The 24,182-nt window shown below is 44.0% G+C and overlaps 2 protein-coding genes and 1 non-coding gene across 3 annotated transcripts; 2 read left to right on the forward strand and 1 right to left on the reverse strand.

The window, feature by feature from the left end:
• Positions 1-233: 233 nt before the first annotated feature.
• LOC124694687 (peroxidase 44-like) lies at positions 234-1,484 on the forward strand. The gene is made up of 2 exons (XM_047227645.1): positions 234-443; positions 546-1,484. The coding sequence occupies exons 1-2, from the start codon at positions 234-236 to the stop codon at positions 1,482-1,484; spliced, it is 1,149 nt and encodes a 382-aa protein (XP_047083601.1).
• Positions 1,485-4,217: 2,733 nt separating this feature from the next.
• On the forward strand, positions 4,218-4,320 carry LOC124704799. Its single transcript, XR_007003683.1, has one exon. It is a non-coding gene; the product is annotated as a U6 spliceosomal RNA (small nuclear RNA).
• A 946-nt stretch (positions 4,321-5,266) lies between these two features.
• LOC124701446 (transcription factor-like protein DPB) lies at positions 5,267-11,141 on the reverse strand. The gene is made up of 9 exons (XM_047233507.1): positions 10,719-11,141; positions 10,089-10,171; positions 9,806-9,849; positions 8,826-8,903; positions 8,604-8,750; positions 8,457-8,525; positions 7,527-7,625; positions 7,359-7,429; positions 5,267-5,738 (listed from the first exon to the last, which is right to left on the reverse strand). The coding sequence occupies exons 1-9, from the start codon at positions 11,024-11,026 to the stop codon at positions 5,495-5,497; spliced, it is 1,143 nt and encodes a 380-aa protein (XP_047089463.1). The 5' UTR covers positions 11,027-11,141; the 3' UTR covers positions 5,267-5,494.
• Positions 11,142-24,182: the final 13,041 nt, after the last annotated feature.

The raw sequence follows: 24,182 nt of genomic DNA on the forward strand, positions 1-24,182 counted from the left end.
ATCATATGCATGGCGATCGATGGAGAAAAGAGATGTGAATGGAGATGGAAGGAAGCCATGGGCTCATCCTATTATTACACACACCTCGAACAAGGCAGAGGAGAGACAGCCACCCAGTGATGCGCGCCCTGTCCGCGCCGCGCGGGGGCTCCCCTGTTGACCGCCTCGGTATTAAGCGCGACCCTGGGCGTGTCCCGGCATCGCAAGGCTTCCCTTGCTCCCACCCGCGCACCATGGACGCCTGTCGCCTCCTCCTCCTCCTCCTCGGCTTCCTCGCCGCCGTCGCGCCCCTGGCCTCCGCCCAGCTCTCCCCCGAGTTCTACAAGGACTCCTGCCCGGACGCCGAGAAGATCGTCGCCGCCGTCATCGAGAAGAAGCTCAAGGAAGACCCCGGCACCGCCGCCGGCCTCCTCCGTCTCATCTTCCACGACTGCTTCGCCAATGTACCTACCCATTTTCATCGCATTTGCTTTCATTACGAAAATGATACTAGTATATTCATTGGAGATGGCAACGTGAACTGGTGGTGTCCATGCATGGCGTAGGGCTGCGACGCGTCCATCCTGATCGACCCTCTCTCCAACCAAAGCGCGGAGAAGGAGGCCGGGCCCAACATCTCGGTGCGCGGCTTCGAGGTCATCGACGAGGCCAAGAAGGAGCTGGAGGCCAAGTGCCCCAACACCGTCTCCTGCGCCGACATCGTCGTCCTCAGCGCCCGCGACTCCATCCACCTCGCCGGCGGCCCCGCCTACAAGGTGCAAATGGGCCGCCGCGACTCGCTCGTCTCCAACCGCGAGGAGGCCGACAACAACCTGCCCGGCCCGGACATCCCCGTCCCCAAGCTCGTGTCCGAGTTCGTCTCCAGGGGCTTCACTGCCGAGGAGATGGTGGTGCTCCTCGCCGGAGGCCACAGCATCGGCAAGGTCAGGTGCATCTTCATCGAGCCCGACGCCACGCCCATGGACACGGGCTACCAGGCCAGCATCAGCAAGCTCTGCGACGGGCCCAACCGGGACACGGGATTCGTCAACATGGACGAGCACAACCCCGACTCCATCGACGGCACCTACTTCGCCAACGTCATCGCCAAGAAGATGCCGCTCACCATCGACCGTCTCCTGGGGATCGACTCCAAGACCACGCCCATCATCAAGGACATGCTCAACAAGCCCGACGACTTCCTGCCCTCCTTCGCCAAGGCCATGGAGAAGCTCAGCGAGCTCAAGGTCATCACCGGCAAGGACGGGGAGATCAGAAAGACATGCTCCGAGTTCAACAACCCCATGCCCGCCACCGGGGGCTCGGTCATACGGATCAGCTCCGCCAACCCCGAGGACCTCGAGGGGTTGTCCTCCGGAGGGAAGGAGGTGTCCGGCATCGTCTCGCAGGGCTCCAAGGACCCCCTGCCGGAGGCCAAGGTCGTCGACGGGCACCGCAAGAAGGTGGCCGGCAGGCACCACAAGCTCCGCGGAGACAGCTCCTAGAAGCCGCGCGCGCCCGTTGTTACTACCACCTACGACCTGCCATCCCTCTCCGCTCCGGCGCGCCGCCGTGCCTGCAACGCGCCTAGGCCTGACACCTCCAGCGTTCTCCTTCAAATTATTGCTCTTCTGGTTTTTGTTCATTCTTCTTCTCACAATACGTACTCTTGCTCTTGTTTGTAGAAGGAACGAGCGACGTGTACCTACATATACACGGCTAGTTGATTAATAGGCTTATTATCAATTGATTCGAAGCTAAGTAATACCCAAGGTGTCGAGTTTTTAACAGCGACCACAGCCATTGTTTCTCTTGATTTTGTTCTATTCTTCCTTTGGCAGCTCAAATTGGGTGCCCAATAAAATTCTGCCAGTTTTGTGCTTCTGTTTTGTATGCATACAGAGTTATACATTGTACAGTGTACTTGTTTTCATAGATGCACTATACACTTGTAGTATTGTTTGTTGATAGGTCAACATAATATATACGGTGGCAAAGATGTAATCCATCTAACGCCGATCCACGTAACTTACTCGAGTACATTTGTTTCCCCTATCTTTGACTTGGAACAGGGTCACAGGGAACATCAGTTGCCTTTTTTTTTAGAAAGAGTTAATAGCATTGCACGTATACATAAACTTGTTTACCAGCGCAAACTCATACGCAAACTTGTAAATTATGGTAAACTGGTCTACTAACTTGGAACATCGTTTTTTTTTTGCGAAAATTCCTGGATCTATCAATATAATCATTAACAGTAGTACAAATAACCCAAAAAGTAATAATAATTATAAATAATTACTTCAACTACCTATCGACAACTATAGGCACTAACATGAGCAATCTAGTCCAAATCACCCAATCGTGATCGTAGATGTGCTTGACGTGGCGCGTTGCACCACCATCCATTAGGGCGATTCCAGTGGGAACCACCCTTGTGTGGAGGCCACCGCCTTTAGGATATGGATTTTGGAGAAAAAAATGCTTGAATGAAGTGGCTGCAAAAGAAAATGTAAAGGGGTTGCAACATAAACAACACCACATATCATTACGAGGACGATTTACAAGTTAGGGAACCAATTTATCACGGTTTGCAAGTTTGTGTGTAAGTTTGCACGTTGTGGACAAGCTTATGGATGTTTAGTGTTATTAACACTTTAAGAAATTATATATGTACAATTTTAATTATATAGGTGCTTCTTGAAATAAAAAAGTTGCACGTATTTTTTGTACGACTATAAACTCAAAGGCATGCGGAAAATCCTCAGAGGCTAAGAAATAGCATATTTGATTCTCCATAGAGATATTTGTGGGCATACACGCACTCTAAAGAGAATCCCCAGTGTATGTTATTGTAATCAACACTGATACATCTAATGGTGTGTCTGTATTGCCACACGCGAACACAAGAGGCCATCGCGTGGTCCTCGTCCTCGATGGCCATCATGTTGGCCTGGACACCGGTATCCTAGCAGCGCCGGTAGGAGCTCCACAAGGATCCGCAGCGTGGAGTCGCATCCGCATCAACTTGCTCTCCCATGCCGCTTGCCGCTACGACGCCATGGTGGCGGCTTGTATCAGACCTACAAAATTAGGATAGAAAGAGACGACAAACAAGGGCGGGCGATGGACCGAGAAGAGAGGGGAGGGTAAGGCAGTAGGTGACGTGCCTTGCTAGAGTGTGGTGGCGGTGCGGTAATGGTGCTCTCCGGCGTGGTAGAGACGGGGGAAGAGGAGGATTAATTTTTTACACGCAATTAGTTTTTTCAATTAGCTTACAAGTGGGCCATCGGTCCACATCACCGAGTCCACTAGGTTTTCTTCCACCTCGGCCTTATAGGTGGGTCCCACCAGTCATAAACAGTGTCAATTCATGCTTAGTTCGCGTGTAGTGTTTTTGCGAAACTTCAAAAAAAAATGTACCCCCTCCAATCCATAATAATTCTTGGGGGAGAGAGTAAAATTTGTGTCCTAAAAAACAAAGTGGTACCATTAATGAACAACTCTTTGCGGCTACGAAGTACTCAAAGAATCCCCCGTGTCCATAATAATTCTTCGGGAAGGGAGTAAATTTTTTGTCCCGAAAGACAAAGTAGTAGCCATTAGGCATTTACTAATCTAAATTAGGGTAAATGTACATTTTATATATATAATAAATATTAGTCCACGTTTTGTAAACTCGTTTGTTAGTCCAAGTCGGTTGGCTTGTCAAAAGCAAAGGAGCACGAACATGGTCACTTGGATGATCACCGTCAGAGCCAAAAAAATCTCGCGAAAAGAAATAACCGAGCCGAAATTTCAAGACAATATGTGCTTATCCTTCGGAGTTCGGAGAACAACACATTACTACTTGCATCGGTGAGAAATACAGCTTCTTCTTCTTCGTGATTTTAAGAACGTGTCGAGGTGACGCACACTGGCACAGGACATGTTCATCCCAAGGCGGACTCAAAGGATCCACCGTTTGGAAAAGTCAGCTTTTTTTTTTAAAGAAGAGTTTGGAAAAGTCAGCTCCATACCAAGGATGGGAGCAGGCCGTGTGTACGTTTCCAGCCTGCTTCCTTAAGCTGGGCCAAGTCTGAGGGAAGACCCAGCCCGCACGCGTATTCGATCCACTAGCCTTGGCTCCTGGTGCCGCTTGCGGCTGCGGGACGCAGCAGGGAACCCTCGTTTAGTCCCACCTCGGCAAGCCACAGAAGTTTCGACCGGTTTATAAGCTCAGCGTTTGCAGCTGCGTTGTCCCTTCGGGGGCATCCGATAAAATTGGAACGATACAGAGAAGATTAGCATGGCCCCTGCGCAAGGATGACACGCACAAATCGAGAAATGGTCCAAATTTTTTTGAGATTTCGCGCGTTGGTCCCTGCTGTCTTACGGGTATGCCCAGGGCCTTGCTCTTTCCCCCCTGATTGTTCCTACGACTTACTAACAGGTCCCTCACTATTCCTTTTTCTCCGTTCCACCCTAGTCTCTCTGTCTCTACTCTCTACCATCGGCCAAGGTTCCTACGTCTTCATCTTTTCTTTCGATGATGCCCTTGTGATAGTGCTCTTTCACACCTGCTGCTCCTTATTTGAACATGCTTTGCTCTTGCTGTGTTGTTTTCTCTATGTGCTATTGCTTTGCCTTTATACTAATCCATCTCCATTGAAGTACAGCTTTATCCACAAACCTGAAGTTTGATTGTTTTCTCTTCCCTGGGAGGCTGGGAGAGAGAATATTGCACTCTACTGATTTTAACAAAACATTATACAAAGTCTTTAGGATACAATCCAGGTTAAAATCTCTAGAAATAGAATAAACAAAACATTCATTAGCTAAAACATGTGCCGCTTTATTATGTTTTTTATGTTGTGGTAGCGCATTCTTGAAGGAAACCTCTGTGAAACTTGCCCAAACATTCAGCTTCAGCTAGCCTATGAACAAAACCGGACTAAAACATACTCCCTCCGTTTCATAATTTATGTCATGGATTTAGTATAAACTAAAACCAGGACAAGAATTATAAAAAAGTAGGGAGAAATATTCTGCTATTATCTCTTGACTAATCTATGTACATGAATTCTGAGGTCCTAATCTAAATATCAAAGTTTAAAAGGTTTTGTTTTTTGAGGGGCAAAGTTTAAAAGGTTTGACTTATATGTCTTATGTTACAGAGGAACCAGAAGGAAAAGTAAGTCACAGAACCGAAGTTTAGTACTCCAAATGCTTTTTCCTGAAACAACACTTGCCAACTGATGAAATTTCACAAGGAATATAAATATGTTAGCCACTGTGCACAATTACATGACATAAACACGCTTGCCTCAACCAAAAACAGGAACATATTCAAAGCCGGTTAGGGGTTACACATGGAAGTATTACAGATAAGGGTACCCGTCATCCTATCAATCTAATGCAGAGCTAAATCAGAACAAGCTACTTTTCCCCTTTGCCCAATAATTTACACTCTTTACATCAAAAAGGAAAATAAGATTAATGATGAACCAAACAACAGCAGCAACGAACAAACACTCTAGAACTGATGCTCATGCTTCACTCGCCCTTTCAGTATGCCTGGAACAGGGGGAGAGCTTGGTAATCTGGTTGTACCGTTATTTGCCATTGCAGATTGTTGTACATGATTTCGATAAATATCTGGCATGCTTGAGCCCTCGCAACCATTTGATCTTGGCTCTGGAGTAACATGATTCTGTTCTTTCCCACTGGAGTTCAGTGCTTTTATCACATATGAGTCGTCATGCAACTCAAATGGAGTGCTGCAGTTTCAGAAATACACATAAAAAAAGTAATCAGGAGACCTTCTGTTGATCTAAGAAGCAGCATATATTCATACTGAATTATTTATTTCAACAGAATTCTTTATATGATGATTTAGATGAATTGTGTTCTATACTTCTTAGACAAGATTCACAATAACATTTGGCTCATCTCATCTGTCTACTTTATTTTCTGATCCAATGTGCCCCATCGTGGATGAGTGACGAAGGCAAATGCACATTTTGACTTTTTTTTCTATAAAGAAATGCACATTTTATATGTGAGACCAAACATGCATAGCTATGATCTAACAGCTGAGATTTGAGTTCTCCTTATCCTATTTTAACTTGGTTCCTAGTCATTTCCATACTTTATATCCAGATACTCCCTCCAGTTCACGAAAAATGGCGTTTTAGACACTTACAGAGTATATTCAATATGTAGCTTTGGCCACTAGTTTCTATTCTAGTAGAAAATATCTAATAACATAATAGTGTTTTGAAAATACATTTCAAGACAAATCTATCTATATATATACACGATTTTCAAGCTTCTAAACTTAATACTCAAAACAAAATTGATACCCAAAGTTTTCCAATTCCGACTGAATGTACGCCAGAATCACTTTTCTGTGAGCTGAAGGGTATGAAGTAAAAAAGCTGCCCAGAGAGAAATAAATACAGTAATGCCCTGTTTGGTGGCGCGGAATTGGCCTCCGAATAGGGTTTTTGGAATTGGAAACCCGAATACCACCGTTTGGATGTGTTCAGTATTCGTTTCTGGAATTGGAAACCAATTCAGAGGGCACCCCCGCCCGCAACTAACTTACCCCCACTACATTCAGAGGTCGATCTAGACCTCTGTATTGGCGCAGTATTCCCGAACCGCTCCCCGCTCGCACTTGCCTCCAGCACGCGCGACACTCGCCTCACTCGCGGTCGCTCAGCCAGTGCCGCCGTGCAGGTATGCTCCGCCGCCCTCTCTCTGTCCCCTACCCTCTCTTTCCGCCGCCACCATCCGCTGCCGGCCCGTGGCCCCCCTTCTTCCCCGCCTCCCCTTCCCCCTGGCTGCCCCCTTCTGCCCACCTCCCCTTCCCCCTGGCTGCCCCCTTCTTCCCCGCCTCCCCTTCTCCTGGCTACCCCCCTTCTTCCCCACCTCCCCTACCCCCTGGCTGCCCCTCCCCACGGTGGAACAACCCTAACCCTAGCGGGCGAACGATGGCGACAGGTTGCTCCACGGCGGCTGGAGATGGTTGTGCAGCCGTAGGTGGTGCAGCGCGGGAGTCTCCTCTCCTCTCTGTGTAGCGGCACCCCTACCTCGAGGACTCGCCGCCGCCGGGCCAGCCTCCTCCCTCCCCATCCCTGGCCTCGGGCCGCCGCCGCCCCTGGCCCCCCTTCTTCCCCGCCTCACCGCACCATTTGGAAACAATTCCACATAATGTGCATCCAAACAGGTTTTAGAATTCCATTGGTCTTTTGATTTTGCAAGCGAATACCATGCACATCCAAACAGGTTTTATGTTATTCCATTGAAATCGTTGATTTGGTTTTCCATTGCCAATTGAATTCAGAGTTGAATTCTGTACAACCAAACACTGCATAACAGAATTATTGGCTTACCTATTAAAGTCAAAATGCACCAGTTGCATATCTTCTGATATCTCAACTTCCACCATTGCATGGGGCCGAGTCTGCAGGATAACAAAAACTGTAATTTGGCCTGTCATTATGAACAGAAGGCACAACTGTAGAATGAGATTGAAGGATAAAGAATTCAAAGTTATTCACCTGGATAAGTATGAATGGCAAGGCCACTCCACCCGAAGGAGTGGTTCCTGAACCATACAGCTCCTCATTTCGGAGTACTAAGTTTTGCATACCTAGATACTTGATATACCAAGAACATCCGTAAATACATCAATTAAAAAAATAACCAGGGGATAATAAATGTTTAAAATAAGAATGACTCAGTCTGAACCAACAATTCTTGGGAACATTTCTATTCAAGCATTAAACCTAAATATAGCAAGATACTACTCGTACTTTACTGTAGCAACATTGTTTACCATAAAACATGCTTCCCGCACGCTCAGAATACCAAGGGTTATATTTATTGTAGTTTTAATAGTGAACTGCTTGATTTTTAGAGATCAGGGGCTCAGGACCAAGAATCAACCAACTTTTGGTTCACTGAACACACTGGTTGGAACTACGCGTAATTGGATCCTTCTTTCTAAATCTCAAGCAGCAAAGATCATAACAAACCTACTTTTGGTTTTTAAGTTGCACGGGGCATCACAAAGAAAGGTAACATATAAGAAACAGATATAGAGTACACTGATCTGCGACAAGTAATAATATTTGTCAGAAAGCAGGAGTGCAAACAATAACTAGAAATTGAGACCTTCCTCCGCCTATTATAAACCTATCAAGTACTTATCATTATTTATTTGGCAGCATACTCAAGATTGTAAACAGGGAACTGAGCCAGTGAGATGGATGCAAGTATTGAACTCTGCTTTGTTGGCATGGACAACATTGACCCGTAAAGACAAAGTACGCATACTGAGAGACAATAGTACACAGTACAACAACTAAGTGATGCTCTGTTATGTCAGAGCCACATGATCTGAAATGTACAGTATCCTATTATCTTACACAGAATATACCATATATTTCACATGACATAACTTAAAAACAGGTGAATCATATCCTTACTTGGTCTTGTAGCTCTTGCAAGTAAGCACTTTTCTTCTCAATCCTACCTTTCAGTCCAACGAGCTCCGTCTGTAAACAGGCACAAACTGATGAGCAAGACTGTACATAGGTGTACCAAATCTTGACAATCACTGAAAAAGAAGCAACCTGCAATTCTTCAATATCATTTACACTAGTCCGAGGCAAGCCTTTCCATTGTATTTGCTTCTTATCTTTAGATATAATCTCCATAGCCATTAGAACATTCAGTGCGTCATAAACCCTTCTTCGTATATTTTTCTCATCATATTGTTGCTGCATTTTAACATAGAGTGAGCACATACCCCATAAAACAAGTAACTGATGCAAAGGGCATTCATATTTCTTAACTGCATTGGGGTTATCAGGATCTGGCGCTTCAATGTTGTTATTGGGATCTGAGAACTCAGCAACAAGTTCATCTGCAACCTGAAAAAATTGGCAAAATCGGCAAATTGGCATTCATTTTAGTTCCATTACATCCTAGAGATTTCAAATAACCAATACAAAAACACAACAAAAACGTAAATATTATTATTGGCACAGTAATAAAACAGGATATGTTTCACAGTTTCAGGGAACTCTAATGATCAACTTGAATATATTCAAAGGCACCATACCTGTTTAAAATGTAACAGTAAAGGATTAATAAGATCAGGGGCTAACAGTGATCAGTATCACACATATTTATGGTTTCATGACTTTGAAGTAAAAAAGGACCAATCAGGACTAGCCCTTGGTGGCATATCTTGTAGTAGCAAAATTCCAGAAATTCGCTCCCAGCGGGGAGTGGAGTGTGCCACTGCAACCCCAACCACGGGGCCTCTGCCCCATTCTCAGTTTCCTGACTTTCATCACAATAAGGTCTTAATGATCAAATGGTGGTATTACATACGACATGCATGTGTGGTTCGAGTTCCATGATCTCAATTTATGATACAAACTAGTCCTGCCAGCTTGATTAAACTTAGTAGAATAATGAAACGCCTTCAGAGTAACAAAACGAATTGATCCAGGGGCTGCATCAATTAAACCAGGTGGACTACATGGACAAAGCCATCTCAATGTTTAGTGAAATAATTATGCCCTGTACTTGTATGAAAACTGCTATTAGGCTTTATACTACAGCACAGCATTGGTCCATTTTGAATGGCTGGTTGGACCTTCAAATATGAAGCAAAGAGAAAGCATACGTAGAGAAAAAGGGTCAGGTATGCAGCGATGACCATTTTATATTTCTGGTTAAGATACATGAAAACTCATGCCACCCAAGTAGATGCTGACTAACATAACAAGAGGAATTTTGAATTAGGAACTAACAAACCACGAACCTCATTATATGTTGTTCTGCCTTTGCTTTCAACTTTCTCGCAAACTGCAAAAACAACAAAGATAACACATCATGATAAATCGATGTTGGCAGTAGGCGAACCTCTAGTCGCTGAACATGACCCCTCTTGAATTGATACCAACCAAATAGAAGAAGAAAAAATACAATTTCTGCTCATTGGCTGTATTTGCAATTGTGCTGCTTATGGATAATTTATAAATGTGAACACGACCTGCAGTTGAAACTTGAAAGTAGTAATATGGAAAGAGAACTATTGGACTGACCTTTCATACTGAACTGTCGCAGTCCCCGGCCACCTTTATCAGGACCAATCGATGCCGCTCTCCTCTTCTTCTTCTTGATGATGCTGTTTTCGAAGTTACTTAGTGCAGTGAACCAATAGAATAGCAACTATGCAAAGGATACTTAGAAGTTTAAGCTACTTGTCTAAGTATGCTATTGAACATTAAGCAGCAGTTTCCATTATTTGATGATTCCAAGTAAATATAAGGATATAGAGGATATATATGATCATAAATGAACAGACCGAACGGAGTAGCAAAATTGGGCGTCCACTTAGATACAGTCTATGACTATGGCAGAACAGTAACCATATATGTCTGCTATTTCTGCTGATCAACATGACAAGTGTACACATGTATGAGCGAGAGCCTTCAGAAGATGGTTAGATCTAGGAGTGACACTTTGAGCAAGCAAGGGCAAGGCAGACTTGCAACACTTAATTCGAATAACAAGCACAGTAAATTCTACAGATCAGCAGAGCAGCACCGAGTCCAGTGTGCAAAAGCTTAAGCCGATGGCAAAAATAATTGGAGCAACGCGCGCAGTTAGAATAGGACAGATGGGGTAACCCGATCTGGCAAGGCAAGCGAAGCGAAGCGGGGTTGACGAACCTGACGGGAGGCTGCGAGGAGGGCGCGTCGTCGCCGTTGATGTCGAGGTTGTTGAGGCGGAGGGAGGTGGTGCCGTCGCTGGCGGGGGTGTACGCCGTCGCGGCCGCGGCAGCGGGCAGCGGGTCCGTGCCGGCGACGGTGGAGGAGGGGCCGTTGTGGTCGCTGCGGGACGGGGAGCCGGCGCTCCCGCCGCTGGTGGAGGCGGAGTGCGAGGGCGGCGGCGTGGCGAGGGGCGTCCCCGCACCGGACGGCTGGTGCGGGACGCCGGAGGCGTCGTCGTCGGGGCGGTGGGACATGCCGGAGACCATGGAGGGGGAGATCGCGCGGATCGGAATTGGGGCGGGGAGATGGCGCGCTGAAACCCTAGCGAGACAGAATGGAGGGAGATACGGACGGAACTCGACGACGCGAGGGCGGGGAGAGACGGCCTTTGTTTTTCCTTTTGAGATTTTCTCTTTTTCTTTCAAGTTTATCAGATTTGGCGGTTGCGGATTGCGGTGCGGCGGTGACCTGAACTATTTTTTTTGAGATGCGGTTGAACTCGGAAGCAAAGAGGGGAGGATAGTCACGACAGTTGTGCCCTCCAAAAAAAGAAGGTCAGAGTCGTGACTTATCAGGAGTCTATCATGGAATCTGATGCGCCCGTAATTCTTGTGAACAGGTTACCTATATCATAACAGCAGTATAAAAAGATCTTTGAACCACGTAGTGAAGACTATGAGCACTAGAGCGAGCCAAATGCGCCGCCGTAATTGCCCCTCCATTACTGGAGCTGGGCAAAACTTGTCGGAGTAGAACTTATAATAGTACACGAGTGTAAAGTCTATCGTGCTAAGGTCATAACCAACGCAGCAGAGCAGCAACCTTGGCCAATGATGAGACCAATAAATCACAAGAGCCAAACATGTAAATCATTAGAGAAGGCCAAAGATAACTTAACAACAATTGATACGATTGTCGAGATACTATTTGCATTGGGACGATCTGATTATCATATTTAACTGGCATCTAAATCCATTCACGGCGAACTTAACACTCTCAAAATCAATTATTTTCTTTATTTATGGAGAGAAGGAACTTGTCACAAGGGTGAGAGATTGCTTTTGTTTATTTTTTTAGTATTGTTATTGTTTGGTTTTATGGGATTCGACGGTTGTAGTGTGAGAGTGACCTAAACTCGAAAGGAGGAGGAGGGTTGGATGGTCATGAATGTAAGTTGCAAAGAATGATTGCCATGTCTCTTGATTACCATGACTCCATTGTGAAGTCTGCTATGCTTGTACATTTTACAAGTTGGATTGCAAATAAGTCAAAAGGCAAGTCTATTACATTTAGCACAAATCTGACACCAAACTTATCAGCTTTTGAGTCCATTCGCTACGAGCCCTAACACTCGTAACAAAAAGCATAATCTTAAGGCTCGCTTTTTTTTTTTTGCTTAAGCTTATGAAAAGGTCGCATATGGATTCATGTGGTGTCTAGGTGCTAGAACACATTCCAGAAACTAGGGTTTCAATTGGATCAGATTTTTATTACCAAATCCTATACCATGTTTTCTCGTCAGGTTTGGAGCAGATCGAATAACGACTGGTTATAGATTCACATACATGCAATAGTTATTGATAGGTAGTAGATTGGCAAACCATATACAACTAATAATAGTTGATAAAATGAGTTTGAAAAGGCACTTGTAAAATAAGTGATTGTCACACAATAGAACGAGCCACACGGAACATAATAGGTCCGTATGGATATTTTTCCTGAATATCCGTATCTGACAATAATTTAGGATTATATGTTTTTTTTAACCGAACAAGCTGATTTTTAGCCGTTATGTGAAGATGATGCAACACAATTAGTTGATAGTATGTTGCCGAGCTCATCTGCTAAACAACAACATGAGCATACTTACCTGTCTGATTCCTTAAAACAAGATATGTAAAACAAGATATGGATTTTTTTTGGAAGTGTTGGGAAGCGAATAAGTACCCATTTACATCCACCTACACACGTACCAGAAATTGAGAAAGTGAGGGCTCCTCAGGAGTAAGTAGAGCCCACTATTGTTTCTAACCCCATGGTAAGTAGGGCCCATTGTGGTTTGGAATTAGCAGAGCTTGGCACGCGGGATGATGCAAGAGGGGCCTCGCAGTCGCAGCGTGTTGTCCTTACTGGGCCTGGGCTGAGAGCACGCGGTCACGTCCTACGCGCCGGTTCGACAACGGAAGCCGCTCGGAAATGCGAATCCCACGTCGAGGACACTTCCATCTACCTCCCAAGTCCCACCGTGAACTGTCGTAGCGTACCCACTCAGAAAGAAACAAACAAAATTTTACTGTGCCGTCCGTACTCGAGGTTCAGTGGAAACCAAAGAATGGGACAAGAATGGAGCCATGCATCCACACAGCTGTTTCCCATTTCCGGTGTGACAGTTAAGTCACAGGAACGGTACAAAGAAAATAAGTACCGTAGGTGATAGAAAATGTAAGGCCTACAAAATAACAACGGAGATGGGAGGAAACGGGACGCAGCTTGTTGTAGTTTTCTCCTCTTCGTCTCTGCGACGGTGTATGGCTCCTAGCTGCCTTGCTAGGGGTGGACACAAAGCTCAAGGCTTGAGGAACGACTCGAGCTCGACAAGGCTAGGCTCGGGCTCGACTCGGCTCGAAGGCCAGACAAACCAAGCCTAAACCTTCCAATCGAGGCTCGAGGCTCGACAAGCCCGCTCGACGAAGCTTGCAAGCCGGCTCGAAGGCTCGACGATGTAATAAAAAAAGATCACAATAGCCTTTGATAGCGTAAAATATTTACCAAATCCAGACTTTAATCAACAATTGAGCATAAATAGATCCATAAAAAAGTCTAAGGAGTCTACTAGGGTACCATATTTATATGACGCAGTTTAGCACTTTATAGGTAAACACGGCAAATACTAGCAAATTTATAAAGAACTTTGCAACATGAACACAAAACAAATGACCAGCCGTCCTGAAGAACATACAAGTTACCACAATATCTGGTTCGCCAATTGTGACATCATAGTGCAAAATCCTAAAAGACTGCAAGCCATTTCCATCAGTATACACGGTCGATGCATTTGCATAAAAATAGACAGTACATATCATCAACAGCAGTATAAAATACACTAAAAATTATAAAATGATCTTTGAACCACCTAGTGAAGACTAGTATGAGCACCAGAGCGAACTTAACAACAATTAATACAATTGTCAAGATACTATTTTGCATTGGGACGATCTGATTATCATATTTAACTGGCATCTAAATCCATTCACGGCGAACTTAACACTCTCAAAATCAATTATTTTCTTTATTTATGGAGAGAAGGAACTTGTCACAAGGGTGAGAGATTGCTTTTGTTTATTTTTTTTAGTATTGTTATTGTTTGGTTTTATGGGATTCGACGGTTGTAGTGTGAGAGTGACCTAAACTCGAAAGGAGGAGGAGGGTTGGATGGTCATGAATGTAAGTTGCAAAGAATGATTGTCATGTCTCTTGATTACCATGACCCCATTGTGAAGTCTGCTATGCTTGTACATTTTACAAGTTGGATTGCAAATAAGTCAAAGGGCAAGTCTATTACATTTAGCACAAATCTGACACCAAACTTATCAGCTTTTGAGTCCATTCGCTACGAGCCCTAACACTCGTAACAAAAAGCATAATCTTAAGGCTCGCTTTTTTTGGCTTAAGCTTATGAAAAGGTCGCATTTGGATTCATGTGGTGTCTAGGTGCTAGAACACATTCCAGAAACTAGGGTTTCAATCGGATCAGATTTTTATTACCAAATCCTATACCATGTTTTTTCGTCAGGTTTGGTGCAGATCGAATAACGACTGGTTATAGATTCAAATACATGCAATAGTTGTTGATAGGTAGTAGATTGGCAAACCATGCAACTAATAATAGTTGATAAAATGAGTTTGTAAAATAAGTGATTGTCACACAATAGAACGAGCCACATGGAACATAATAGGTCCGTATGGATATTTTTCCTGAATATCCATTTCTGACAATAATTTAGAATTATACGGTTTTTTTTAACCGAACAAGCTGATTTCTAGCCGTTATGTGAAGATGATGCAACACAATTAGTTGATAGTACTTTGCCGAGCTCATCTGCTTTTTTTTTTGAGCTCATGTGCTAAACAACAACATGAGCATCCTTCCTTAAAACAAAGTGAGGGCTCGTAGAGCCCACTATTGTTTCTAACCTCATGGTAGGTAGGGCCCATCGTGGTTTGGAATTAGCAGAGCTTGGCACGCGGATGATGCAAGAGGGGCCTCGCAGTCGCAGCGTGTTGTCCTTACTGGGCCTGGGCTCAGAGCACGCGGTCACGTCCTACGCGCCGGTTCGACAACTGAACCCGCTCGGAAATGCGAAGCCCACGTCGAGGACACTTCCTCTACCTCCCACGGTCCCACCGTGAACTGCCGTAGCGTACCCACTCAGAAACAAACAAAATTTTACTGTGCCGTCCGTAATCGAGGTTCAATGGAAACCCATCTCAAAAAAGAAGAGGTTCAATGGAAACAAAGGAGATGGGAGGAAACGGGACGCAGCTCGTTGTAGTTTTCCCCTCTTCGTCTCTGCGACGGTGTATGGCTCCTAGCTGCCTTGCTCTCCACGAAACGCTCCGTGGACATACAGAAAGAAGCCAACCGGAATGGGAAAAATCACCGCGCACCTCCGTCTTGCTTTTCGCATCGCAAGGTCGATCCAATCGGGACTAGAGATGTCTAGATGTGGTGAAATTTATCTACGACCAGGTCGCTCTGGCGCAACCGCGCAAGCGTGCGTAGCTCAACACGACGGCGACGGCGTGCATGTCACCGTCAGCCAGGACGGCCGCTGACGTAGGTACGTGCCTGCCCAGCCCATCGAGCCGTTCACATTTCCTTTGAGACAACGGTAGTCTTATCAGCGTTTATTTAGTCCTTTTGATTGCTAGCTTCATTCATTCATGCGAGAAGAAACGTTCAGCATGTATTGTGCTGTGCACAAGAAGCTCAACGTACGGCTATGAGAAAAAAAGAAGATCGAAGAAGAGAAGTCTCCTTGTCTACTTTATTTTTCCACCAAAAATCTCCTTGTCTACTTTTCTATTGACAAGAAACAAAGATACTAGGATGCTCATTTTTTCCATACTCTTTGTACTGTATACGGTTGTAAAGGTCGTATTTCTATCGCCCTCCTGACCTTTGTTTTTCTCTTTTAGCCAGCGCACTCGACGTCAACCACAACGATGACATGTTGACAAGTGCGTCTACGGAGCACATGTGTCAAGAGAGCATGTCTTCGATAATTTCGATTTATGGTTAATTAGTGCCAACATGGGTCAATACATACATGGATGATCAAAGGGCCGTGTTGGCAAGCAACGGTGGCGGATTTTACCGTGTTGAAGCGACGAGGAGCACCAAAGGGCGACATATTGCAAGATTTACGCATGCTAGATGGCGATGGGAGTCGACGAGTCTATTGGAGTAGCCATGGGGCGAGAGATGCGTTTTATCCGTGTCCAATGTTGCTCGTTCAGGGTCAGTCATGCGGTGATGGAGCCCTAGTTGGTCCATTTGCAAATGGCACAACATCGTTGGAGCCAAGGGGAGGGACAGGGGTGACCTTGGGATTCCGAGCACATCGGCCCGGAACCAAGACCAAGAGCATGCTTTTGCCTTCACTTTTGTTCTTCTTTCGCAAGGTAGGGCTCCATTGACACCAAACTGGAGCATTAAGCTTTGCCTATGATGTTTGCTGTTCATGTTACTTGCAAGCAGTTCTATCATGTCCGTGACTTCATCATATGTCATAAACCCGTTTCTAATGCTCAAAGATTTTAAGTCTCTTGTCTGACTCAACTATGAAAGTAGATACTCCCTCCATCCCATGTTATGTTGCACAAAATTTCCCGTACAGTAAAACTTTGATCAAGAATATAGAAAATATACAAACATCTATGATACCAAATACATATAGTATGAAAATGCATTTCATGATAATTCGAGTAATATTAATTTCATGTTATATATGTTTATATTTTTATCAATTTTCATGGTTAAATTTTATAAAGTTTGACTTTGACAAAAACTTATATGCAACACATTTTCTGATGAAGAAGTAATAGGAATTGAGGGCCTGGAAGCTTGAGTAAACTTGATAAGTCCCATGCTCAAGGTAGAAAGAAGTATGATGATATGGGGTCACCTTACTGAGTACCCGCTGACGGTTTAAATCTTTTCGACTGCTATCCATTCACCCTAATGGAGGACACTAATTCCACACATCTTATGGCGACATTAATCCACCGAGCATCAAAACCCATCTTGTTCATTATGGACCGTAGGTATGGCCATTCTACTTAGTCATACGCCTTGGCCATATCCAGTTTAATGGCACAAAGCTCCTGACTTTTTTTTTCATAAGGTTCTTTATATATATCACATTGTCTGTCGTAAGTCTTCCCAGTATGAAAGCCCACCTTCTTTAATTCTCTTTTCCTTCCAATGCCTCTGATTGACAACACACGTCTCCTATTTTCTTTCCATTAAAATCTCCTATGGACTGTATTCTAGAGAAAAATTCTCACGTGCACCGCTTTCCTTTGGGTCTCTACATATCGAGATGGTTCGGGTGGACCCATCTACATAGGTTATACTTCCTCTACGCTAAAATATAGTGCCTATAATATTTTTTGGAAGTCAAAACGTGTGAACCTTGGCTAAGTTTGTACAAAACTATATTGAGATCTAGAATATGAAATGGACGCCATTTGATTCATCATGAAGTGTATTTTAATATGGTAGTTTAAGGCGTAAAAATAAATTCAATTTTTGATCAAATCATAAGGCGCAGAGTGAACTCTGTCTTATTAGGTGTTGTAGATATTGATAATTTTCTTTATAAATTTGATCAAAGTTAGTGAATTTTGACTTTTATGAAAACCAATGCGTACTACTACCTCCATTTCAAGAAATAAGGTGTCCTCGTTTTACGTGTTTTTTGTTTGACCAAGAATTACTTTAAATAGTAAAATATTATTTGTATGAAATTAGTATTATTAAACAGTTCTTTTCAATATGAATCCAATGATACTAATTACATATAATATAATCAAGATTTTCTTCCTCAATTTTTATGGTCAAAGTGTTGAAATATTGGGCCCACTTTTAGTGGCCAAATTAGATTTCAGTTTTTCCTATAAATCTCAAAGCCCACATAGTGGCAGCCTTGTGAGTTTGAGCCCAAGTTGGTGGCAGCTCACTAGGGAGTGGCAAGAGGTGGGAAGTTTAGTCCCACATGGAAAGTTGGGAGGAAGTTAGACCACCTTATAAGGTGGGTTGTTCCACCACTAGTAAGTGAGTGAGAATAGGAGTACTACACGCGCGCTCCTCCTCCTCCTCGCTCGTCTCGACTCGACTCGACTCGACACGTCACGACACGACGCGCGCCGCGCTCGTGGTGAGTGGATTGAGCCTCGAGCCGAGACTTTCCTTACTTTTTGCGGCTCGGGAAAACGAACAGAGTCCTAGACGGACGCGTCGCAGTTAGTCGGTTCGGGTCGCTCCCGGATCGTGGGCTATCTGTAACCGACTCAAAACGTTCGTGCGACGTGGGCGTGGCCCACGTTGCCTAGGGTTTCCCGAGCCTATATAATCTCATGCCCGGCTACCGCAGAAACACATCCAATACACGAGTTAGGGTTTCCACCTCTCTCTGCTTGAGCCGCCATCGTAGCCTACTCCATCCCGCGAGCCGACGTGCATCGGCGAACGGGAGAGCAGAGTCTCCGGAACCGCTCGTCCTTGCGATCCTGTACGGGAGAGGGCGAATTAGGTTTTTGGGAAGCGCTCTGCGCGACTGCTCAAGCTCTTCACCACGGGTCGCCTTCCGTCCAAGTCGGGCGGTGCTGCCTACCGTCGTCTTCAACGCCGTCTACTTCGACCCGTCGTCCCCGTCGTCAACAACGTTGTCATCAACAACGTTACTGCTGCGACATCGTCCGCTACACCTCCACCGCCACCACCACCAGATCGGTACGTGCGACATATCTCGATCTGTTTAGCGATGGATGCTGTACCGTTTGCTCTGCTGCTGTTCATGTTGATCACTGCATCTAGTATGTTCGAGTTTCACATGTTAGTAATTACTTTTGTCATGCTTTATATTCTGGAATTAATCATGGAAATTGTGCCTAATTATCCAACAATCCAAAAACCTAATAGTAGGCAATTTCCTGAGTTAACAATGGCTGGTTTTTCCGATGCACTGAGGCCGGATAAGTTTACCGGTGTGCACTTTAAGAGGTGGCAGTATAAGGCCATGCTCTGGCTTACTCATCTGAAAGTGTTCGAAGTTACTAATGGTTTACCTGAAGGAACTATATCTGACCAAGATCAGAACAAGTTCAAGGAAAACAATACTCTCTTCGTCGGATGCGTTCTAAGTATCCTTGCTGATCGTCTGTGTGATGTGTACATGCACTTAACAGATGGTAAAGAGCTCGGGATGCACTCGAATGCTAAGTTCGGTGCAACCGATGCAGCAAGCGATGCTGTACATCATGGAGAGCTTCCATGACATCGGGATGGTTAACAACCGTTCGTAGTCGAACAAGCTCATGAGATACGGTGCATTGCGAAAGAGCTTGAACTCCTTAAGTGTGCCTTACCCGACAAGTTTGTGGCTGGATGCATCATCGCTAAGTTGCCCCCTTCATGGAGGAACTTTGCCACAACTCTCAAACACAAGAGACAAGGAGATATCGGTTGAAAACCCGATAGCATCTCTTGATGTTGAGGAGAAAGCTCGGGCTAAGGATAATACCGAGAAAGGAGAGGGTCGGTCTAGCGCCAACATGGTGCGAAGAAACCCTACAAGCAAGAACAAAGGGAATAACAAGCCCTCCTTCAATAAGCCTATGAAGACTACAACCTTCAAGAAGAAGAAGATGATAAACAAAGCGGATCCGAGCTGCTTTACCCGTGGAGAGGCTGGCCACTTTTCTAAGGACTGTCCGAGAGAGGGCGGACCGCAAGAAAAAGGGAGGCAAGTCAACACGGTGACCGCTAGCAATGTCGATGGGTACGAGTAATCTCTTTCTTGTTCTTTCGGTATTTCAATCTTCATGTTGGTGGATTGATACGGGTGCTAATGTTCATGTGTGTGCTGACATATCCATGTTCACTTCTTACCAGGTCGCCCGGGATTCTTCCGTCTTGATGGGGAATGGGTCACATGCTTCGTTCGTGGTGTTGGCACGGTAGATCCGAAGTTCACTTCGGGGAAGATCGTGCGGTGAGGAACGTGCGGCATGTCCCTACTATGAACAAGAATCTCGTTAGCGGCTCCCTTCTATGCAGAGATGGGTTTAAGGTTGTTTTAGAGTCGAATAAAGTAGTTGTTTCCAAGTTTGGACAATTTATTGGTAAAGGCTATGAGTGCGGAGGCTTGTTCCGCTTTTCGCTTTCGATTTCGAGTAATAAGTCCGTGAACCATATTTGTGGCAATGTTAGTGATGATACCGGTGTTTGGCATTCTCGTTTATGTCACATTAATTTTGGTTTAATGTCTCGGCTATCCAGTTTAAGTTTAATTCCGAATTTCACCATTGCCAAAGGTTCTAAGTGCCATAGTTGTGTGCAATCAAAGCAACCTCGGAAGCCTCACAAGGCGGCCGAGGAGAGAAACTTGGCACCTCTAGAACTCATACATTCCGATCTATGCGAGATGAATGGTGTGTTGACAAAAGGTGGAAAGAGATATTTCATGACATTGATTGATGATGCTACTAGATTTTGCTATGTTTATTTGTTGCGAACTAAAGATGAAGCTTTAGACTACTTTAAAATTTATAAGGCCGAAGTTGAAAATCAACTAGAGAGAAAGATCAAGCGTCTTAGGTCGGATCGTGGTGGCGAATATTTTCCTAAAATCTTTGATGAATTCGTGAGGAACATGGTATTATTCATGAGAGGACGCCTCCCTATTCACCCCAATCAAACGGGGTTGCCGAGAGGAAAAACCGCACGCTGACTGACTTGGTGAACTCCATGTTAGCCACTGCTGGTTTATCTAAGGCATGGTGGGGGGAGGCTTTATTGACTTCATGTCATGTCCTGAATAGAGTTCCTAACAAGAATAAAGATAAAACCCCTTACGAGGAGTGGGCTGGGAGAAAACCATCACTTTCGTATTTGCGCACATGGGGATGTTTGGCGAAAGTCAATATTCCAATTACTAAGAAGCGCAAACTTGGACCAAAGACAGTGGATTGTATCTTTCTAGGTTATGCTCCTCGGAGTGTAGGATATAGATTTTTAGTAGTTCAATCCGAGGTACCTGATATGCATGTTGATACTATTATGGAATCTCGTGATGCAACATTTTTTGAGAATATGTTTCCTATGAAAGATATGCATAGCATTGCTAGAATTTCTACTGAGATAATTCCTGAGTCTAGTACATCTAATGAGTATTTTGAACAATCACTTGAGAATGTTACTGAGAAGGATGACAATGAAGCTCCTAAACGGAGCAAGAGACGAAGGATTGAAAAATCCTTTGGTGATGATTTCATTGTGTACCTTGTGGATGATACTCCCACGTCCATTGCAGAGGCATATGCATCTCCGGATGCGGATGATCTGGAAAGAAGCTGTCCATAACGAGATGGACTCGATTCTTTCTAATGGAACTTGGGAACTATCGAAACGACCACATGGATGCAAGCACGTGGGCTGCAAATGGGTGTTCAAGAAGAAGCTAAGACCTGATGGTACTATTGAGAAGTACAAGGCGCGGCTTGTAGCTAAAGGCTACACACAGAGAGAAGGCGAAGATTACTTTGACACCTATTCACCTGTCGCTAGACTTACCACCATTCGAGTACTACTGTCCATGGCTGCCTCCTATGGTCTTATCTGTAATATCCCAGGTTTAGAGGCAATAAAATGAGAGAACACCAAAGTGTGCATTGCATTCATGCATAGAAAATCCCGGGGAATTTTCTCGCTTCAAATAAAACTTACCACAGTCACTGAAGTTTCACTTGACTTGCTGGAATTGAAGTAGATCATCAAGTCAAGCGCTATAAACTTCACTGTGATCTTTGCTAAAACCTTATTTTGGGTAGACATAATTTGATCCATAGGTTGGATCAAAAAGGAACTAGAACTATTACACAACACTTAAAAGTTAGCAACTACCTCTGTGTGTAAATTAATTCACTTATAAATAAGTTAAACCACAGGGTCTAAAGTGCATAAAAGCCACACATTCTTATTTAAATCATAACTTATTAAATACATGGAATATCCTAAAACTAAATCCATTTACATTACGAATTATAGTTCAAACTATTTGAATCAAACTAACCATGAGTATTTTGAAACTCATATGACCATGCCTTGGTGAAATCAAACCCAACTATCCAAAATTGAGGAATAACCTTCAACTTTAACTTTTTACCAATATTATAATGTAAATCCAATCAAATATGATATGATGACTCATCCACAATAATAAAATCATCCACAAGATATTTAGTAGCAAATGCCACTTGGCTATCCAAAAATAAATCATATGAGAGGATAATCTCTATGCCATGTGGGATGAAAATATCTACATGACTTGCTTTCCAAGCTTTGCCACCTCATGCTCAAAGGATTGCTATGGATGAGGGCATGACAACCAAGCACCTTACTCATCAAACCAAATCAAGAGTCATCACCTATGTGTCATGATACTAGAGCTTGCCCAAGCCTATAAATAGAGCCACACCCTTCATCCATTTGATCCTCAAGTACCATCATACATGGGAACAAACACATAGAGCCACTCCATGTGAATTAGCTAGAATCAAGATGAAGAAGCTAGGAGGTGGAGGCATACCACAAGATGCAGGTTTATCAGATTTCTGAAGAACAAGCTACATAAAATTGCAAGGTAGAATCCCTAGGCAAACCATATATTTAGAGGATCATATCATCATATCTTGAGTAGGACCCTAGGTTATTACAAGACATTTAGAAGTGAGAGAGGTTATAGATGCTAACCATATCCATATCTATCCTAGAGAATATTAGAGTAGTATTAAATTCTACTTGTTCAAACCAACCATTAATCTTGGAGGTGAGAGCCATGTTCCATTAGTGAAACATAACCCAAGCTCATGCCCATATCCTAATTCTAGATGTGTATCATATTGGTGATCACTACTTAAACCCTAAACTACATGTGAACTCCAACTCATGGATTACTTTGGATTATAATTAGAACCCTGCCATACCTCATGCCTATTTTATAATTCAAATAGTGAAGCATCACTAAAAAAGAGTATGTAAAACCCTAAACCTTTCACATAGGATCCACTTCACATGAAATGATAGGACCTAATTTGTGTATCATGAATTAACCAATAATGAGCTTAGGAATTAGTCCATGTAATTCAAGCTAGAAATTGCTAAGCAAGATCATTAAACCTAGAGTTTATCCAACCATATGCTTAAACCCTAAGAACTATCATACACATAAAATCATGAACCAATCCCATCTCCTTTACCATTTGTTCAACCCTAACCATAATTAATTTATATGTGAATAATCAATATGGTTAAGCACTTGCAAAGTATAAATGTTCACCATTCACATGTTCTCAATTCCACAGGTTGATTCCTAAATTAAATAAGAATTGAGATGAACCCTAAAATAATATCTATTTGAATATTAACTTGTGCTTTATAAGAACTAAAGTTAATCAATTATAAATGGTTGTTTAAAAGCAAAACAATATAGTGAGTAACAGTATCAAATTGTTGTGATATTTAAATAATTTAGGACCTGCCAAAAACAAACAGAAATCAGTTTGAATTCAAATATCAAATTCAAACCAGAAAATAAAAACAGAAAATAGAAAAGAGAATAAGAGAGAGAGGGGCTTACCTGGCTTACCACCGTGGACCGTCGCAGCCCAGCACCGCAGCCCATGGACAGCCCAGCCTTGGCCCAGCACCGCAGCTCAGACCAGCCCACGGACACTTACCGTTTCGTCGCTGGCACAAAACAAGACGAGGGCGTCGTCTTCCTCCACGGCGTCGACAGCGCAGCGAGGAACGGCGGCCACGTCCTCGAAACCGATAAGGATGCCCCGGACGCCAACGAAGCTTCCAGAACCCTCCACTATCTCTCTCGCGTCCGAGCCTATCCATTCGCATCAAGATTCACGCCCACACTCAGCTCACCATCGCCGTTGCATCTCGGCCAGTACCGCCGGCGAGCCAACGAACCAGACCTCGCCTTGCCCTATAAATATGCCTAGAGCACCGCCAGGAAACCCTAGCATCTTGCCGCCCATCCATTTCCCCTCTAGTCCTCTCTATCTCTGGCAATCAACAAAAACCACCGACGGCTGTTCTCCGGCTAGCCGTCGATAGGAGCCACC

Source organism: Lolium rigidum, chromosome 3 (assembly GCF_022539505.1).
Source record: "Lolium rigidum isolate FL_2022 chromosome 3, APGP_CSIRO_Lrig_0.1, whole genome shotgun sequence".
NCBI classification, from domain to species: Eukaryota; Viridiplantae; Streptophyta; class Magnoliopsida; order Poales; family Poaceae; genus Lolium; species Lolium rigidum.

Bases quoted from the DNA above. Each gene is read 5' to 3' on its own strand.
- LOC124694687 (XM_047227645.1), top strand. From the start codon at position 234: ATGGACGCCTGTCGCCTCCTCCTCCTCCTCCTCGGCTTCCTCGCCGCC. The intron at 444-545 runs GTACCTACCCAT...TGCATGGCGTAG, and splicing joins TCCACGACTGCTTCGCCAAT to GGCTGCGACGCGTCCATCCT.
- LOC124701446 (XM_047233507.1), bottom strand. From the start codon at position 11,026: ATGGTCTCCGGCATGTCCCACCGCCCCGACGACGACGCCTCCGGCGTC. The intron at 7,626-8,456 runs GTAAGGATATGA...TGGTATATCAAG, and splicing joins TGCAAGAGCTACAAGACCAA to TATCTAGGTATGCAAAACTT. The intron at 5,739-7,358 runs GTAAGCCAATAA...CTGAAACTGCAG, and splicing joins GTGCATTTTGACTTTAATAG to CACTCCATTTGAGTTGCATG.